The sequence below is a fragment of the Lutjanus erythropterus genome, chromosome 16, assembly GCF_056507025.1.
Source record: "Lutjanus erythropterus isolate fLutEry1 chromosome 16, fLutEry1.hap2, whole genome shotgun sequence".
NCBI lineage: Eukaryota > Metazoa > Chordata > Actinopteri > Lutjaniformes > Lutjanidae > Lutjanus > Lutjanus erythropterus.
The window spans coordinates 37,259,585-37,282,234 of record NC_139332.1 but is presented as its reverse complement, the minus strand read 5'-3'; the positions used below and the strand labels follow the sequence as shown (position 1 = coordinate 37,282,234).

At 37.1% G+C, this 22,650-nt stretch overlaps 1 protein-coding gene across 1 annotated transcript in view; it reads left to right on the top strand.

The window, feature by feature from the left end:
- Positions 1-19,481, top strand: part of LOC146313624 (semaphorin-6D-like) — a 93,919-nt gene extending 74,438 nt beyond the window's left edge. The window contains exons 18-20 of the mRNA XM_084739561.1: positions 11,312-11,562; positions 14,133-14,264; positions 17,575-19,481. Of these exons, the coding sequence (XP_084595687.1) occupies positions 11,312-11,562; positions 14,133-14,264; positions 17,575-18,903 (1,712 nt within the window). The 3' untranslated portion in view covers positions 18,904-19,481. The remainder of the gene's footprint in view (positions 1-11,311; positions 11,563-14,132; positions 14,265-17,574) is intronic.
- The last annotated feature ends 3,169 nt before the right edge of the window (positions 19,482-22,650 follow it).

Here is a 22,650-nt window from a genome sequence, read left to right as displayed (position 1 = left end):
ACATACATATGACCATGCATACATACATACATACATATGACCATGCATACATACATACATACATATGACCATGCATACATACATACATACATATGACCATACATACATACATACATACATACATACATACATGCATGCATGCATACATACATACATACATACATACATACATACATACATACTTATGACCATACATACATACATACATGTGACCATACATAGATACATACATACGTATGAACATATATACATACATACATACATATGACCATACATACATACATACATACATACATACATATGAGAATACATACATACATATGACCATGCATACATACATATGAGTATACATACATACATACATATGACCATGCATAAATACATATGACCATACATACATACATATGACCATACACACATACATACATACATATGACCATACATACATACATACATATATATGACCATACATACATACATATATATATAAAAAAAAATTATAATTCTTTTTAATTTAAAATTTAAAATGAATTGTGACTTCTTGATGTTATTGAATATTTTTGCATATGTTTATGAAATAAACAATGTTCAAATTGGAAAAGGAACATTCTTTTTCACTTATGCACCATTATGGTACAATGTTGCCTACAGACAACGAACCCCAAAAACTTCCAAAAATAAAAATAAAAATAAAATTCCTTCAGATTATGTTTATTTAGTCTATTTTGAGACATAAAAACACATTTCCCTCACTGGCATCATAATGTGTGCCATAGAGGGATATGACCATACATACATACATACATACATACATACATACATATATATGACCATACATGCATACATACATACATACATACATACATGTGACCATGCATGCATGCATACATATATACATACATACATACATACATACATACATACATACATACATACATATGACCATGCATACATACATATGACCATGCATACATACATATGACCATACATACATACATACATACATATGACCATGCATACATACATATGACCATACATACATACATACATACATACATACATATGACCATACATACATATGACCATGCATACATTCATATGACCATACATACATACATACATACACACATACATACATACATATGGTCATACATATGACCATGCATACATACATACATACATACATATGAGCATACATGCATACATACATACATACATATGACCATGTATACATACATATGACCATACATACATACATACATACATACATACATACATACATACATACATATGACCATACATACATATGACCATGCATACATTCATATGACCATACATACATACATACATATGGTCATACATATGACCATGCATACATACATACATACATACATATGAGCATACATGCATACATACATACATACATATGACCATGTATATATACATACATACATACATACATACATACATACATACATACATACATACATACATATGACCATGCATACATACATATGACCATGCATACATACATATGACCATACATACATACATACATACATATGACCATGCATACATACATATGACCATACATACATACATACATACATACATACATACATACATACATACATACATACATATGACCATACATACATATGACCATGCATACATTCATATGACCATACATACATACATACATACACACATACATACATACATATGGTCATACATATGACCATGCATACATACATACATACATACATATGAGCATACATGCATACATACATACATACATATGACCATGTATACATACATACATGTGACCATACATACATACATACATACATATGAGCATATATACATACATACATATGACCATACATACATACATATGACCATACATACATACATACATATGACCATACATACATACATACATATGACCATACATACATACATATGACCATGCATACATACAAATGAGCATACATACATACATATGAGCATACATACATACGTACATACATATGAGCATACATACATATGACCATACATTCATACATATGGCCAAACATATGATCATGCATACAAACATACATACATATAACCATACATACATACATACATACATACATACATACATACATATGACCATACATAAATATGACCATGCATACATACATACATACATACATATGACCATACATATATACATACATACATACATACATACATACATACATACATACGTACATACTTATGACCATACATACATACATACATGTGACCATACATACATACATACATATATATGAGCATATATACATACATACATATGACCATACATACATACATACATACATACATACATACATACATACATACATACATATGAGAATACATACATACATATGACCATGCATACATACATATGAGTATACATACATACATATGACCATGCATACATACATATGACCATACACACATACATACATACATATGACCATACACACATACATACATATATATGACCATACATACATACATACATACGTATATATATAAATTCTTTTTATAATTCTTTTTAAGTTAAAATTTAAAATGAATTGTGACTTCTTGATGTTATTGAATATTTTTGCATATGTTTATGAAATAAACAATGTTCAAATTGGAAAAGGAACATTCTTTTTCACTTATGCACCATTATGGTACAATGTTGCCTACAGGCAACAAACCCCAAAAACTTCCAAAAAATAAAAATAAAAATAAAATTTCTTCAGATTATGTTTATTTATTCTATTTTGAGACAAAAAAACACATTTCCCTCACTGGCATCATAATGTGTACCATAGAGGGATATGACCATACATACATACATACATACATATATATATGACCATACATGCATACATACATACATACATACATACATGTGACCATGCATGCATACATACATATATACATACATACATACATACATACATACATACATACATACATATGACCATGCATACATACATATGACCATACATACATACATACATACATACATATGACCATGCATACATATGACCATGCATACATTCATATGACCATACATACATACATACACACATACATACATACATATGGTCATACATATGACCATGCATACATACATACATACATACATATGAGCATACATGCATACATACATACATACATATGACCATGCATACATACATACATGTGACCATACATACATACATACATACATACATATGAGCATATATACATACATACATATGACCATACATACATACATACATACATACATACATACATACATACATATGAGAATACATACATACATATGACCATGTATACATACAAATGAGCATACATACATACATATGAGCATACATACATACATACGTACATACATATGAGCATACATACATATGACCATACATTCATACATATGGCCAAACATATGATCATGCATACAAACATACATACATATGACCATACATACATACATACATACATACATACATACATACATATGACCATACATACATATGACCATGTATACATACATACATACATATGACCATACATATATACATACATACATACATACATACATACATACATACATACGTACATACTTATGACCATACATACATACATACATGTGACCATACATACATGTGACCATACATACATACATATATATGAGCATATATACATACATACATATGACCATACATTCATACATACATACATCTGAGAATACATACATACATATGACCATGCATACATACATATGACCATGCATGCATTCATATGACCATACATACATACACACATACATACATACATATGGTCGTACATATGACCATGCATACATACATACATACATACATATGAGCATACATACATATGAGCATATATACATACATACATACATACATACATACATACATACATATGAGAATACATACATACATACGTACATACATATGAGCATACCTACATATGAGCATACATTCATACATATGGCCAAACATATGACCATGCATACAAACATACATACATATGACCATACATACATACATACATACATACATACATACATACATACGTACATACATACATATGACCATACATACATATGACCATGCATACATACATACATACGTACATATGACCATACATATATACATACATAGATACATACATACATACATACATACATACTTATGACCATAAATACATACATACATGTGACCATACATACATGTGACCATACATACATACATACATATATATGACCATACATACATACATACATACATACATACATATGAGAATACATACATAGATATGACCATGCATACATACATATGAGTATATATACATACATATGACCATGCATACATACATATGACCATACATACATACATATGACCATACACACATACATACATACATATGACCATACATACATACATACATATATATGACCATACATACATACATACATACATACATACATACATATATATATAATTTTTTTAAATAATTCTTTTTAATTTAAAATTTAAAATGAATTGTGACTTCTTGATGTTATTGAATATTTTTGCATATGTTTATGAAATAAACAATGTTCAAATTGGAAAAGGAACATTCTTTTTCACTTATGCACCATTATGGTACAATGTTGCCTACAGACAACGAACCCCAAAAACTTCCAAAAATAAAAATAAAAATAAAATTTCGTCAGATTATGTTTATTTAGTCTATTTTGAGACATAAAAACACATTTCCCTCACTGGCATCATAATGTGTACCATAGAGGGATATGACCATACATACATACATACATACATACATACATACATACATATGACCATACATGCATACATACATACATACATACATGTGACCATGCGTGCATACATACATATATACATACATACATACATACATACATACATACATATGAGCATACATACATACATACATATATACATACATACTTATGACCATACATGCATACAAATGACCATACATACATACATACATACATACATACATACATACATACATACATATGACCATACATACATATGACCATGCATGCATTCATATGACCATACATACATACATACACACATACATACATACATATGGTCATACATATGACCATGCATACATACATACATACATACATACATATGAGCATACATGCATACATACATACATACATACATATGACCATGCATACATACATACATGTGACCATACATACATACATACATACATATGAGCATACATACATATAAGCATATATACATACATACATACATACATACATACATATGAGAATACATACATACATATGACCATGCATACATACATATGACCATGCATACATACATATGAGCATACATACATACATACGTACATACGTATGAGCATACATACATATGAGCATACATTCATACATATGGCCAAACATATGACCATGCATACAAACATACATACATATGACCATACATACATACATACATACATACATACATACATACATACATACATATGACCATACATACATATGACCATGCATACATACATACATACATACATATGACCATACATATATACATACATACATACATACATACATACATACATACGTACATACATACATACTTATGACCATAAATACATACATACATGTGACCATACATACATGTGACCATACATACATACATATGAGAATACATACATACATATGACCATGCATACATACATATGAGTATACATACATACATATGACCATGCATACATACATATGACCATACATACATACATATGACCATACACACATACATACATACATATGACCATACATACATACATACATACATATATATGACCATACATACATACATACATACATACATACATACATATATAATTTTTTTTTATAATTCTTTTTAATTTAAAATTTAAAATGAATTGTGACGTCTTGATGTTATTGAATATTTTTGCATATGTTTATGAAATAAACAATGTTCAAATTGGAAAAGGAACATTCTTTTTCACTTATGCACCATTATGGTACAATGTTGCCTACAGGCAACGAACCCCAAAAACTTCCAAAAATAAAAATAAAAATAAAAATAAAATTTCTTCAGATTATGTTTATTTAGTCTATTTTGAGACATAAAAACACATTTCCCTCACTGGCATCATAATGTGTACCATAGAGGGATATGACCATACATACATACACACATACATACATACATACATACATACATACATATGAACATGCATACATTCATATGACCATACATACATACATATGACCATACACACATACATACATACATATGACCATACATACATACATACATATATATGACCATACATACATACATACATACATACATATATATGTAATTTTTTTTTATAATTCTTTTTAATTTAAAATTTAAAATGAATTGTGACTTCTTGATGTTATTGAATATTTTTGCATATGTTTATGAAATAAACAATGTTCAAATTGGAAAAGGAACATTCTTTTTCACTTATGCACCATTATGGTACAATGTTGCCTACAGGCAACGAACCCCAAAAACTTCCAAAAATAAAAATAAAAATAAAAATAAAATTTCTTCAGATTATGTTTATTTAGTCTATTTTGAGACATAAAAACACATTTCCCTCACTGGCATCATAATGTGTACCATAGAGGGATATGACCATACATACATACATACATACATACATACATACATACATACATACATACATATGACCATACATGCATACATACATACATACATACATACATACATATGACCATAAATACATATGAACATGCATACATTCATATGACCATACATACATACACACATACATACATACATATGGTCATACATATGACCATGCATACATACATACATACATACATACATACATACATTCATACATACATACATACATACATACATACATACATATGAGCATACATGCATACATACATACATACATACATACATACATATGAGCATACATACATATGAGCATATATACATACATACATATGAGCATACATACATATGAGCATACATACATACATACATACATACATACATACATTCATACATACATACATACATACATACATACATACATATGAGCATACATGCATACATACATACATACATACATACATACATATGAGCATATATACATACATACATATGAGCATACATACATATGAGCATACATACATACATACATACATACATACATACATACATATGAGAATACATACATACATATGAGAATACATACATACATATGACCATGCATACATACATATGAGCATACATAAATACATACGTACATACATATGAGCATACATACATATGAGCATACATTCATACATATGGCCAAACATATGACCATGCATACAAACATACATACATATGACCATACATACATACATACATACATACATACATACATACATATGACCATATATACATATGACCATGCATACATACATACATATGACCATACATATATACATACATACATACATACATACATACATACATACTTACTTATGACCATACATACATACATACTTATGACCATACATACATTTGACCATGCATACATTCATATAACCATACATACATACACACATACATACATACATATGGTCATACATATGACCATGCATACATACATACATACATACATACATACATACATATGAGCATACATGCATACATAAATATATACATATGACCATGCATATATACATACATGTGACCATACATACATACACACATACATACATACATACATATGAGCATACATACATATGAGCATATATACATACATACATACATACATATGACCATGCATACATACATACATACATACATACATACATACATATGACCATACATACATACATACATACATACATACATACATATATATGACCATACATACATATATTTAATTTAAAATTTAAAATAAATTGTGACTTCTTGATGTTATTGAATATTTTTGCATATGTTTATGAAATAAACAATGTTCAAATTGGAAAAGGAACGTTCTTTTTCACTTATGCACCATTATGGTACAATGTTGCCTACAGGCAGCAAACCCCAAAAACTTCCAAAAATAAAAATAAAAATAAAAATAAAATTTCTTCAGATTATGTTTATTTAGTCTATTTTGAGACATAAAAACACTCCAAACATTTTTTCCCTCACTGGCATCATAATGTGTACCATAGAGGGTTTAGTTAAGATTGCCCAATATTGCTGCTTCAGACTATACCAGGTACATAAAAAGGTTTATCCAAAGACATTTATTAGTTTCTGACTCTGGAAAATGGTAAAAAAAAAAAAAAACAAAAAAAACAAAAAAAAACTTTCACAAAATCACACACATTTATATGTGATAACCTTTTGATGATGAATACAATAACTAATTTTTAATATATTATATTATAACTAATATCGGAGACCTCCTGGACTGGCCTACCGCGACTTTGAAACCTTAAAGCAATCAATGTGTGATACAACTATTTTTTACAAATGTCCAGTCCTGCTGCGTAAATCAGAACACACTGTTCAGGTCAGGATGTCTTGTGAAATATTCACAGGGTGTTTCAAACATGAAGAATCTCATTTGGAACACAATGTTCTTGTTAGTAAAGATGGTGAAACTAACAGTTTGTAGTATGCCTCTGTCTGAAGAAAAAAAATCCTTAAAAAGTATTCCATATTTTTAGACAGTCCTTAATACATATGCTATCCATTTGACCTCTATTTGTTTTATATAAATAATCCATCAACATACAGCAAGGAGGGACTCTTTCACTGAAACTGAAGAAGTAAAGTTTGAATTGAAACCCTATAAAATCATCCCAGATCCTCTGGAGACGTTCCCCTCCACCTGTCAGCGGGCTGAGGCCGTTCACAGTGTGTTGTAAAATGTGTAAAACTCACTGTGAGTGTCAGCAGGTAAATCAACCTGTCACTCTGAGGCCTGGGAGGCTGCCAGGTGTGAGTGTGTGGCTGTGAATGTGAAGCAGCACGGCGGTAATGAAAAGAGCTGCTGCGGTGCTCAATCAAGCCTTCAGGATAAAACAGAGGTTAACACAAACAAAAGCTGCCTGAAAGTCACAGCTTTCATCTGTTAAAGTGGCTAATCACACGGACAGACTGCAGCAGCGGTGACTCAGCGCTGACTGCAGCCTCCGAGCGCTGTCACCCAAAAAAAAACCACACACACAAAAAAAACTCCAAACACAAATGCAACAATAGGAGCTGCAGTTTGACACGACTGAGCCTGTGTTCAGCTGCAGTTCATCTAAAGGCCACTAGATGATTCTTCAATTTATAGCTAAGGACTGTGAAAATCTTTGTTTTTCCCATTTTCAATTTTCCCAATTTGTTAAGTGAGTTTTGGCCTCCATCATTAAGTTAGTAAAATATACAGGCTGAGCCTTGTTGGTAGATTTTAGAGAAGAAGTAGAATTATAGAGCATCATGATCATTCATTTTTGTTTGTGTCCAATATTCACTCTTTTTTTTAGCTCTGTTTTTGGTCTCCACCACCTCCTGAGGGAACTGTGTGGCTCTTTAGCTGCTGAATGCTCCACTTTCTTCACCAGCTCGTCTCGAACTGTTTCTGCTGTTTGCTGCTCAGCAGGTCGTGTTCTTATCAGTAGTTTTTATTCAAAACAGACTCTAGTCATCGCAGTAACAAACACAAAGTATCAGTGTGCTCATCCCTGCTCAGCACCCATGTGGTGATCAGTACCACACCCTCCCATCCCACCATAGTTCTACATTACACAGAACATATATTTATACATTTATAACACTACAGTTCACTTCAAACACTTCCATTCATTATAATGCCATACATGTAAATATTTCAGCCAGCAGCTGTTTTAACATCTGCTGCTGTGGAGGCCCGGGCCGGGTCGGTCCTTTCTGTAGCTCCATGTGTTCCAGCTTCAAGCTATAGATTGTTCCATGTGTAGTTTGTTCAGAAAAATCATCAAACATTGTTCACAGGTTAGTGCCTTACTGTATCAGAGTTAATGTACATGCAAAGATGCAGAACACAGTGTATTCATGAAATACATTCATGTTAAAAACATAAAATAAAGACTAATGATACTTTGACAGAATTTCTCCGAAATGTACCTGAAAACACATAGATTAAACAAAACTAATTATTTTTAATGACGGCGTACCAGCACAGTACATACCAACACATATATGTAGGTGCTGCATAACAAGATGGAATATGGAAGATGGAAATCTATCTACAATAGATAAATTATATGCATAAAACTCTTTAAAAACACTTGTACATAAAACTCTACAGAATACACACAAAGAATAAACAAATGAAATACACAAAAATATAACATTCAGCTCAATTATAAACAGGTGGAAATATAAATACAAATATACAGTAAAAAGTAAAAATATACAAAAATACCATCAAGATGAAAATATGAACATTCTGTAAAAGAGATGCAACATTCACAAATATTCAACACTTTCATGTGATTCTTTATTAAAATGTAACAGAACATGAGTTACAGTATTGATTACTGCAGCATTAATCTGCCCTGTGTGTGTGTGTGTGTGTGTGTGTGTGTGTGTGTGTGTGTGTGTGTGTGTGTGTGTCGGACAGACTGATGAGTCATTGTATCTGAGAGGCTTTGATGTTGTATCTGGACCTGATGAGGCCGACGCTGCCAAACAATAAACTCTCTCTTTCATCTCATCTCTCCTCCTCCTTCATCCCTCCATCCTTTCTCCTGCCCTCATTTCTCCTCCTCCTCCTCTTATCCCTCCATCCTTTTGTCACCCCCTCCCCTCTCTCCCCCCTCAAATCCAATCACGGTCCTCTCCCTCTTCCTTTCTTCTCCTCCTCTCTCTTTCTTCTTCACGTCTCACCTTCTTCACCTCCTCTGTCATCCCGTCTTCTCACCTGTGAACCACCTCTTTCTCATTAACTTCAATCCTCGTCTCTGTCTCTTCCATCCTTTCTTCCTCCCTCCACGTCTCACCTCTCCCTCTTCTGTTTTCCTCCTCCTCTCATCTATTTTGTCTACTTTGAGTGAAACGTATTCTCGTCCTCCTGCTGATTTAACCTGTTACTTTTTACCCTAGAAGAGTATGACTCTTGCTCTTTGGCAGCAATAAAAGAAAAAGGTGTAATAACCCTTTTTGTCCCCTCCTCCCTTGTCTTCCAGGTGTCCGTCGTCTTCCAGAGATGGACCAGCGTGCCGGCGCTAACGTCCACTACACCCTGCTGATTGCCTGCGTGCTGGTGGCCTTCTTCCTGGGCGCCATCTTGTCGGGCTTCCTGGTGTCGTGTTACTGCAGCCGCAGCGCCGCTCAGCGCGCGAGGAGGCTGGGGAAGGACCCCGAGGCCTCGCTGCCCCACGCCTTGTCGCTGCGATCCCTCGCCAAGCTGAACGGACTGCTGGACGGACAGCCGAAGGTGGGTGGACACTTTGGACGGGGACGGTGTGTGAAGAAGCAATGTGTCATCGTAAACTCTGATTGGATGAAGGAGAAGCTGCCTACAAGAAAAAAAAAAACTCCAGAAAATATTGATTTAATGTGAACAAAGTGACACAGAAAAAGAAATTTAGCAGAAACTCAAGTTGCCAGACTGAAATTGTTTCTTACACTGGTGGTCAGTTTGAGTGAGAAAAATGTTTTTTGAGATTAACAAAGAAAATTGAAGAGATTCCTTTTATTTTACCATCAGACTCTCAAAGTCCCTCTTTCTTATCCAAAATGAAAAACTCCAGCATGTATTTTTATACAAATACTGATTAATATATAATAATAATGACAGACAGTCTGTTATCAGGGAAAGAACACGTTGAATTTGTCCACAAACAGACAAAAATAATTAATTTTCTCCACCACTGTAGAACCTTATAAATAGACAAATCCTTCTTTTAACTTGAGTTCTCTTGAGTTCATTTGTGCACAAGTTTTACTGCCATTTCCATTCAACATCTGGACACATGCATTTACATCAAGAAAACAAAAGTTGAGTCAACTCAGAATTTAACGTTACTTAACGTTATAATTTTTTGAGTTTTGAATCAAAGTCTTAAGTTTTGAAATACATGTTAAAAAGTTTTGCAAACTTGGTGGAGATCATTTACTTTTCTTTAGATTCTTTAGATGAACCTGATCTGTCATTATCTGCATGCTTGAAAATTAAATGGCTTCAATTGAAAATACTTCAGTACAAAGATGAGTCAGCATTAAGATTTTCATGCACGTTTCATTTTTCTCTCATTGTGTAACTGCAGTTCTTTTTACCTACGAGAGTAAATATTACCACAGTTAAAACAAAATCATTCATATGCAGGTTTTGTTTTTTTACATAAAATGTGTTTATTGTTACAGATCACACAAGAATGAGAAAAGATCTGCTGAAAATCTGTTTGCAGAATAATAAAAATGATAATAATCTTTATTTGTAGAGCACCTTTCTAAACCCATGTTAGAAAGTGCTTCACACAAGAACAACGTCCAAGCAAATAAATCCAACTTGCAAAAGCACAGTCAATAAAATCAAAGCAAATAAAAGCCGTTAAAGACAGAAAGAAAATCATCCACAGGAAGTGAAATGAGAAAAAACTCTCACACACTTTTATGTCTGTTGTAAGAGGAGATTTAAAGAAGTCACTGACTCTGCTGAGCTGATTTCTTCAGGCAGCTCGTTCTTTAACTTTGTGTCTCTGACAGCGAAACCTCCATCACCTTGAGTTTTAAACTGCGCCTGAGGAACAGAGAAAAGATCTCAGACTCGTATTCAACTGAGTGGACAGATATCTAAGAAGAAGTTTTAAAAGTCAACAGTAAAATCTTAAAATCAGTTCTAAAACATACTGGAACACAGACGCAGTGAGGTCACCAGAGCTGAGAGCGTGACTTTAAAAATGTACTCTGATACTGTTACTAATTACCTGTTAGAAAAAGTGTAACCATTATTTTCATCATCGATTAATCAGTTGATTATTTTCTCAATTAATCGATTAGTTGTTTGTCTACTTTGTCTTGTTTTGTCCACAACTCAAGGATGTTCACATTTAAGAAGCTGAAATCAGAGAATTTTGACTTTTTTTAATTAAAAAATTACTCAAAATGATTAATTGATGCAAAACAGATGCAGATTCATTTAATAATCGATCAATAATAGATAAATCTTTGCAGCTCTAAGTGTTTTATGTTGGTTGTTTAGTTTATTAGTTTGTCCAGCTATTCCTTGCTTTGTTGTGTGCAATTTATTCCTCGTATAATTGATTTAAAGATAAAAAGTGTTTACATTTCCACCCAGTGGAGCATTTTGTAATCTGATACAATCCAGTTCAGTGATAGTTACCATTTTTTGTATCCAGATTACATAATCCCGATACATGTAATCCATTACTCCTGAAGCCGTCACTTCTCTTAGGTCTTGTTTAAGTGATGATGTCGTCATGTGGGGCTGCAGTTTACATTAGAGAAAAATTAGTAAAGATGATGTGAGTGGAGCAGATCACAGTTTGAGGGGAAGTTTAATAATTAACTCGTTGCCTCGTCTCCATTTTAGACCCTCCTGCGGCAGATTTAGTGGGTTTTTGTTGTCGAAGAACGAGCTGAGAAGCGGCGACGCGGTCAGCAGAATTCTGAGCAGCCGTGTTAATATTCATCTTCTCTCGGGGGGAGACGTGATAAGTTAATAGCTTCACTTCAGTCTTTTATTCAGTCATTACAATCGACTGTTTCATTATGAACTCCATCCTTTTTCAACGTGTCCTTGAGCAAGAATCTGAGTGTGTGAGCTGCTGCCGGCTCCCCGCTGACCTCTGACCCCTCTGCTCAAATGACTTCCTCATTATTCTGCGTGGAATATGATAATTGAAAACCAGCCTGAAACACAGTGAAGAAGTTTCCCCTCACAGCTCAGGTCCTCGCTGTGTATTGATATTTGTGTCACTTTCACTCTGAATTTATCCTCCCAAACTTTCAGTGCTCTTAGTCTTTTGCTTTGTCTTCCCTCAGGAGGACAAACTGGACGTGTCCACCCCAAAGATGTACAGCTCCTTCATCCCCAACGGACGCTCGGAGCCTCACCTCCACACCCCCGGACACCAGGGCCTGCCGCTGGGAGACCCCGACCTCAGCCTCTCACAGGTAGGACAGCTGTTATGTTTCATCTGTTCACAATTAAAGGAGCACTCCACTGATTTTTACACCTAAAGGTTGGTTTAACACTCCTGCTAGTTCATCATGTTGTCTTCTGTGTCAACAGAAGCAAATATTGCAGCTCGAGATGCTTAGAGTCTATTAATTTATAACAAGAAACAGTGTTGCCAGATGCAAAATACAGCAATGTTGTACTGTGCCTTTAAAACGATCGTATTTTAATAAAAATGATCATACATACAGAAACAACCTGGGATGAAGCCAGGATTCTACACCAGATGGCAAAAGATCAATCAGCCACCTGTCAGAACTGGCAGTATTTGTTCTAACTGGTTCGATTACTGGTCTCTATAGCCGCTTTTCCACTATCACTCCAAACATGAGCGTGCCCCAGCCAGTTCTGTTTCCATCGTCACCTCTGGTATTACATCGTGCCTCCGAGGGGTAGTTTCCAGGTGCTGATGGCCCGTCAATTAACCCAGCAGGGCTAACCAGGGCCTGAGGTGGAGTCAAGTGTTATAGGCAGGGATTACCTGGCTTTGGGTGCGAAGACGGATGCAGGTAAATTAAGAAGAGATGTCAAACAAGGACATTACAGCTCTGGGGCCTCATTACAGAAACTTCCTAAGTGAAAACCCCAAGTAAAATCCTCTCTTATCTCAGCTTAGGAAGGCATTTAGGATGTTTGGTATTAAAGAAGTGTCCTAACTGAAGGTAGGGATCCCTAAGATGACATACACCTAATTATTATGACTGAAAAGTTACTTAAACTGAATGAATGATGCTTTAAATATCCAGGACCATGTTGAATTTGATCAGCCTGCCATTTCCATTCAAACCCTTATCATGGGTTGATAATTGGCAAGAAAACTTTCAAAGTAGGTGGTGTTTCTTCTCCTCCATGAGATGACTAATTCCTCTGAGCTACCAAAGCTTAAAGTGACCACCCGTCTCTTCTTGTTCATTCACAAGCTAGCCAGTGACAAGTGAAGTGAGACAGCTGTTGTCATGGATACATGCAGTCTTTTATACATTTTAAACACAGATACAGGCCTGACGGGACCAGTACCGATTAAAGAATCATGTTTGCAGCTCTAGTCAGGATTTCCTAAATTAAGATAAGACATGAGGTTAGGACCTGCTTCTGTAATAGGAAGATAGGATTTTTTTTTCTATCTTGGAAACTAAGTCTAACTATTGATAGCACAAGCACTTAGGAAAATATCTTGTAATGAGGCCCCTGCTCACTATCTGGGCAGAGGATGATGTCCTACAACAAAATAGCAGCATCTGCCAAAATAAGGATGTGATGGAATATTTATATAGCAGGAGAACTGACAGCGTTGGGAATCTGACCCACAACGGTGCAAAAACTGAAGAACCTGAATCCTTCCAACAAACAACCTGCTGTTTCAGCTTCCATTGTTCGTTTTATGAACAGCTTCTGCAGCAGGGTGTTAAATCCTCAGATTGACCATCTGTGTCCTACTCACATGAAATTGGCGGGATAAGTGACGTTTACAGCAGGGCATCATGTTATAGTTGGATTTTAGGGCAATACTGCAGGGCTACTGGCGTGATAGTGGAAATACTAATGTTTTTTTGTTCTTGCACCTTGAGGCCTGAGGTCATTAACTAGGGCTGCCCCTGACTAAAGATTTTTCCAGTCGACGAGTAATCATCAGTTAAAGCCAACAAAAACAACTTTCGACTTTACAAAAACAAATACTCACGGACTTATCAATGCTACGGACAAAGTGCACTTACAAATTAAGTCACAAACTCACTCCACAACCACTTCAAGCTTCCTGTCCCGTCTGAACCTGCTTCATTGTAACTGCAGTCAGAGCTGCTGTAACGTTAAATCCCCTCAGGAGCTGTATTCCCTGTCAAACCGGCCTTCATCGGTCTGTACGGCTGTATCCCATAGGACTGCTAACTGAGCCAACTTGCTAATGGCAGCAGCAGTGCACCAGAAAAAAAAGAAGTCCAACTGACATGGAGAAGCTCCTGTGTCCTACACTTAGACTTTAACTCCAACTAACAGTTAAGTGGACTATAGCAGGCAGCCCCACCATTAACACCTGCTGAGTCAAAGATAACCCTAGCTCACATTGACAATATAGTCCAAAAGCAGCTTATAAAGGCCATTTCGAAGAGCTGATCAGGTGATGAAGAGGCAGCATCTGAAACTGACACCAGCAGGTGCCAACTGTGGTTAGAGTTTCTGTTTAGCAAAGCTCTGAAGAGATTAGAAAGATTTAGAAAAGCCAAACGTTGGTTTAACTCAGCGAGTTATGAGTCAAATGCTAATCATTTGGGAAAGAGGACTGCAGTAATTATCAGCTAACTGAACAATAACATCTGACATCTTTTCATGGCAACAACGTAGAAGAAATTCAAGGTCTGACAATGAAAGTAAAAGATTCTGCATATCATATGTATATCCATTTACTGCTGAAACAGGTGTCAAAAATGATTTTGACAATGGACTGACTGTTGATACAGATTATTATTTGTTCGTTTTACTTCTCAAATTTGAGGATTTGTTACTTTTCTGTTTTATTTCATTGTACACTGAATATCTTAGGGTTTTGGACCTTTGGTCCAACAGTCGTGTTTGACTCTACAAGTTTTCACTGAACTGATTAATCAAGCTGTTGGTTGCCGCTGCTCTGCTAGTGTTAGGGCTGCTGCAGTGATGTAATTTCCCTTGCAGTTATTTAGATTGGCTCAACTGCGTGGCTTTGTCTGATTTTTAAAATTACTTCCTATCACTCTTGTTATTTAGCTTCAAATGTGGCTTGATGATAGTCCAACAGGTTACCTATGAAATAAACAGTAAAACAACAGAAAACATGACACAACTTACGGCCTCCAAGTTTGATGTTGGGTCTCAGACAACGGTATCGGTCCATCCTTGAGCTTGAACTGTTACTGGCCCTTGTATTGTTTTTGGAAGCGTTGATTCATTCATTTAAAATGCACTGAGGTGTAAAACAAGAAGAGAAAAAACAGATATAAACATGAATGATGCAGTTATTGCAACAGCCCTACAGCTACTGAAGTCCATTTTCCCAAGTCATTAGGAATTTTGTGGCAAGAACTAAAAGTAACAAATCAAAGTTCAAAGATGATTGTAGATTTAAGTTAGCTTCATCTTTTGTCATGGTTATTATTCAGACCCAAAAGTTTTGGCTTGTATGAAAAGATCATTCCTGCAGTGCTTTTAGGCAAAAAGGTTTGAAATGATGACCTCTTTGACATGAGAACTCTCTAACCTCTAACCTCTGTTTAGTCTCTGTCTCAGGCTGACGGAGAGCTGTCCGGCCTGCCCACACCCGACTCCACCCCGGAGCTTCCCATCAAGAACATGAAGGCCCTGCGGCACCATCAGTACGAGAAGAACCAGAACTGCAACAACGCCAAGGACAACGCCCCTCAGTCCGGTCCCAGCTGCTCTGGCTCCAGTCTGGGCTTCATGGCGGTCGTTGGGAACTCTATGACACAGCAGGTGTTTCCCTTCTCTCATCACCACAGCAAGAGTTTCAGCAACGGAGCGGCCCACGGAGCGGGCGCTTCTTCGACGTCACTGCACCTCCCCGAGGAGAGGAAGATCTCGAATGATGAGAGAGCGATGGCAGCGGCAGGAGGAGGCAGCAGTGGTGGAGGAGTCCCCCATCACCACCACTCCCAGCAGTCCCTTCCCCAGACGGTGGTGGACGTGTCAGCGCTGGACGAGCTGCTCAAACACATCCACGAGGTCAGCGCGTCGGGGACCGGAGGCATCAAGGTCCTCACCTCTACGTCTTCGTCCTCCCTGTTCCCCGGGCCCTCCTCATCCTCCTCTGGAGGACATAGTCATCATCACCATCACCATCATAGCCACCACGGCCAGACCCGCACCCACCACTACAACCACAGCCATCACCATAGCAACCACCATAATAATAACAGCAGTAGCAGTGGTGGAGGTCACCATCACCAGCAGCAGATCCCTGAGACAGAATCAGCTTCGTATTACAGCAACTCCACGCTGCCGAGGGACGGCCTCCCCAAGCGCCTGGACGGACCTCTTCAAAACTCCACCTCCTCCTCTGCCACCTCCTCTTCTTCCTCCTCCTCATCCTCCAACAACCCCACCTCCTCCACCTCCATCCCTTCTTCCTCCTCTTCCTCCTCCTCCACTCCACTCCAGCAACAGGTGATTCCAGAGAGACCTGGAGGAAGCAGCGTCTCAGTGACACGCCACCACTCCCAGCGCCACTCCCTCATCAAGATGGGCAGCGGGGGCGGCGCCGTACCGCGCCACCACAGCTTCAACCAAAGGGGGGCACAGCACGCACACTTTCTAGCAAGGATGAACACCAACAGCAGCAGCAACGGCCCCCCGAGTGCCAGCGGGGCGGCTAACGTGAACACCAGTACCAACGGCGAGAGCCAGCGGCCATCTGTCGCCAGCTCTTGCCTGACGCGGCAGCACAGTTACAGCGAAGGACCACATGTGCAGCGGGCGGCAATCGTCCGGAGAACAGCGTCACTGAAACCCCAAGTCCCACCAAAACCACTGTTCCTTCCGAACACGGCAACGTCACCGGTAGCAGAAGCCGGAAAATTCAACTACTGAGACTGTGGGAGGACAACATGGCTGCTACAGTCCTCAACAAGTACAGCACTCCGAAATGTCTGCGGGGCTTGTGAGAAATGACAAAATGAGAGCACTGATGGGATGAAAAGACACAAAGAGACTTCAGAGCTTTTTGTCACCATCACTCCTCATCACGACCCTTCAGTTGTGGTTATTTTCCTGCTGCTGAGAGGACGCCGTCCGTGTCACGACTGCTGCATTGTAGCTGCTTCGCTCAGAGCAGAAACCCATGAAAAGAGCCACAGAGACAGACAGAAAGACACTCTGAGGACCGACGAATAAACAAGATCTCTGACTCATTTCTTCGGGCAGGCGGGGTCGCTCGTGGCGACTTTCCCCTCACGACAGACTGCGGATCAAAACCGGCTCAGACGAGTCTGAGAAACATTCCAAAAGCAGGGCGAAAGATGTTAATGATTCAAAAGGAGTCCCCAAGGCTCGAGGTGGCCTCAAAAATTCTTGATTAAAGCAGTTTTCTTATGAGCGCTTTGATCTAATGTCCCCAGTTGTTGCACCTTGGCACCGGGCCCGGATTTCGCTTGCAAAGATTCATAAAAGCAGAGAATCGGACTGCTGCAGATCTGACACGAACTGAAACTGGGACCGCTGGGAGTGGACTTTGAGTCAGACGGTGGCATTTCTCACCACAGGAAAAATCAAACAAAAATCACACAATGTCACAAACACCCAGAGGGGTAATTCTTTCCTTTGGAAGTCTGTTTGTCCCTCTGAATGTGGTCGGGAAAATTGAAATTGAGAGGAGAGATCACTCTCCTCTTCCGTGAGAAAACTGAGTCCCAAAGGACATAAAAACGGTACAATGAGGTTTTTGTTATCACATCCAACACTTCAAGACGACGGGACGTTCACGAGATGGAGATTTTTGTATACCAACACATCAGCAGCACTTTGAGGACAGTGAGAAGAGAAAGACGGTCATGAGCTGCGGTATGAAATCTAAATGTCAAAATAATCCTGACAGAGCTGTCTCTTTCCACCCTGACAGTACATACAAACCAGATGAATGTTCTTTTTTATACCATATTGGTATCTGAAAAACAAACAAAACATTGATAGAGTGTTGGTTATGTTTTGTACGGAGCCCAGTAGGCGGTGGAGGGAGGATTTCTGATAAATTATTCCTTCAAAACAGAAATTCAAGCTCTCAATACACTTAATACTCCTTCAATTTGTATGTTCAAATTATTTCATTGATCCTGTTGAATTAATAATTGCCCTCAGATGACTAAATGTGCCTCCTCCCTTCACTCGTTTGCATCCGTCTTTATCTGTGAACAGCTCTAAAACATCAGAGCTGAAGTTTTTTATGAACTGACATCTGCAGGATCTATAAAATCTGTTTAAAGGGATGTCAAAGAAGTGAAAGTGTAGTAAATCCAAGAGGTCTGCTGGTGACTTCAGGGTAATCATTAAGAAATTTGAGGGGAATGTTTATCAAAAAATGTTTCTCTACGCCTACTGAGCTCTGCAGTTTGTCATGTAGTTGCAGCAGTAGAACAGGTGAACCTGCCAAAACAGAAGAAGCAGCTCACAGAATTAAATGTATAATAAAAGTTTACCCTTTTTCTTAAAATGTCAGTTAACCCGAACTAGTGCAGTGGTTCCCAAAGTGGGTTTGTTGGCCCCCCGAGGTTCCAATGGTAACGCAAGAGTCGTTTTTACTGTGCATTTTACCAAAAGTGACATTTTTATTAACTGCAGTTTTATATTGCATTTTCAAAGACAAGAAATATAGCTGAGTGCTGCAATAATCAGGGTTGGAAAAATTACAAAATTTGACATTGTAGCGCAGACCAAGTCCAGCTGACTAAAAGAGATTAAAATGAAAGAATTTGGACTCTAAGCAAAGCGCTTTTTGAGATCACTGTACAAACATAAATTTGATTTAGTTTACAGCGCCACCTTGAGGTCCCTGATTGTAATTTTACGTGCCTGAGTAGTGGGTAGAATTTGCACCTCATCGGCTGATTTTGGTAACTGTTGGTTTTGCTGCACGAACACTTCCAGCAGAGAAAACTAAGAAAGAAGTGGAGAAATGAGAACAAAAACTAGGAGTCCAGCAGTGACCCCTAAAAATAAGCAATAAAAATGAAAGTTACCATGGTAGCAAGACTAAGAATCCACAGCCAGACTGACCCGAGAACTGAAAATGACCTGCATGACATCATATATACAGGCATGTACTGTATGTTTAACTGAAAATGTATAGATCAAACATGTTACATCAGTGTTGTTTGTTTTATTAGTTTGTTAAAATAAATTCTAATAACTGATAATTGTGTCATTTTACCTGAAAGGGATATTTTAGTGTGGTTGTGAGTTTGGAGAAGCAGCAGGAGCACCAGTGAAGGAAGCTAAGCACAGTCTGTCTGACAGCAAGGTAACGTGGTGAAAATATTCTAAATATAGCAAACATTTAAACTGATATTGACTTTTTAAGCTGTCTAAAATACGTGACGCTGCTGACCCTGTCCACAGCGGGACATTGCTTAGCCTCGTACACTGGTACTCCTACTGTTTCTCCAAACTGGGGACACGTCTCATACAACCACACTTCAAAAATCCAAACTATCCTTTTGAAAAATTTAGCATTGGCTCTCCATATTTCATGCACGTCAGTGGGGAACACCGTGTTGTGGGATTTAAATCCGTTTGGGAACCGCTGCTCTAGTGGCGTCTAGCTGTACAGATAGTTTAGGTTTCTTTTTTTTTTTTAAGTCTTCATTTGATCATTTCTCACTGGTTGTAGTAAATATATTCTTTTTGCACATTTGTCCCACGTTGGGGAAACATTAAGAGGGGTGGGCAGTACCAAGGATTGTTGAAAGGCTCGAAACGAGTTTTTCAAAGAAGTTTAGGAAAAGACGAATGAAGCCAAAAGACACTGAACCATTAATCAAATCAAAAAGTGCTGGACAAATTGTTATATTTCTGTCAGATTAGGCGCTCAGGTGGACGGTGGGCGGAACCCGTTTGCACGTATCAAAAAACATCTATTCTGATTAAATGCTTTGAGGCATGTAAATGCATTATTATTTAGTGTCCATGTAAAGTTGAGCTGCTAAAACCTGTAGTGAAATAAACCCAAACTATCTGCATGCATAGACGCCACGACATACTATATGTTTATTTGTGTTGTAATTTGGGTGAACGTTTGGCTTTCGAGCCACTTTGCTCCACATTCATTCACTTTTCCAGAGTTTTCAGTGCGACCACAGTCTGCAGTCTGTGGGAGTGTTTCTTCACAGATGGTCTAAAAATACCCGACTGTGAGGAGAATCTGCTGCTTCCCGTTTTACTTTTACCTCCCAGTGTTCGTCAGCGGTCAAGAAAACTTTTTGAATTCTGTGGCTGCTTCTGCTGTCTGGGCACAAACTGACGGGAAAACAAACCGAACGAGTGCAGAGGTCAGAGGTTAGCGGTGCAACACACAGGCGACATTGTGAGGCGGTGGAGACGAACAACACAATCAGCAACAGCAATAAAACTTTGTGACCAGGAAAAAAAACAACTGAAAATAAAACAACGAGCTGCATGGAACCAGACACTGAATAATTCATTGTTGCTTCAACTTGTTGCCATGTAGGTTTGGTAAAGTTAAAGATTTGGAAATCATTACATTTGCTACGACCAATCTATAAAGATCTGCACTGGTGGTTCTACATGTTTTAGCTGCAAATGGTTCACTTTATTTTACTGCTGACC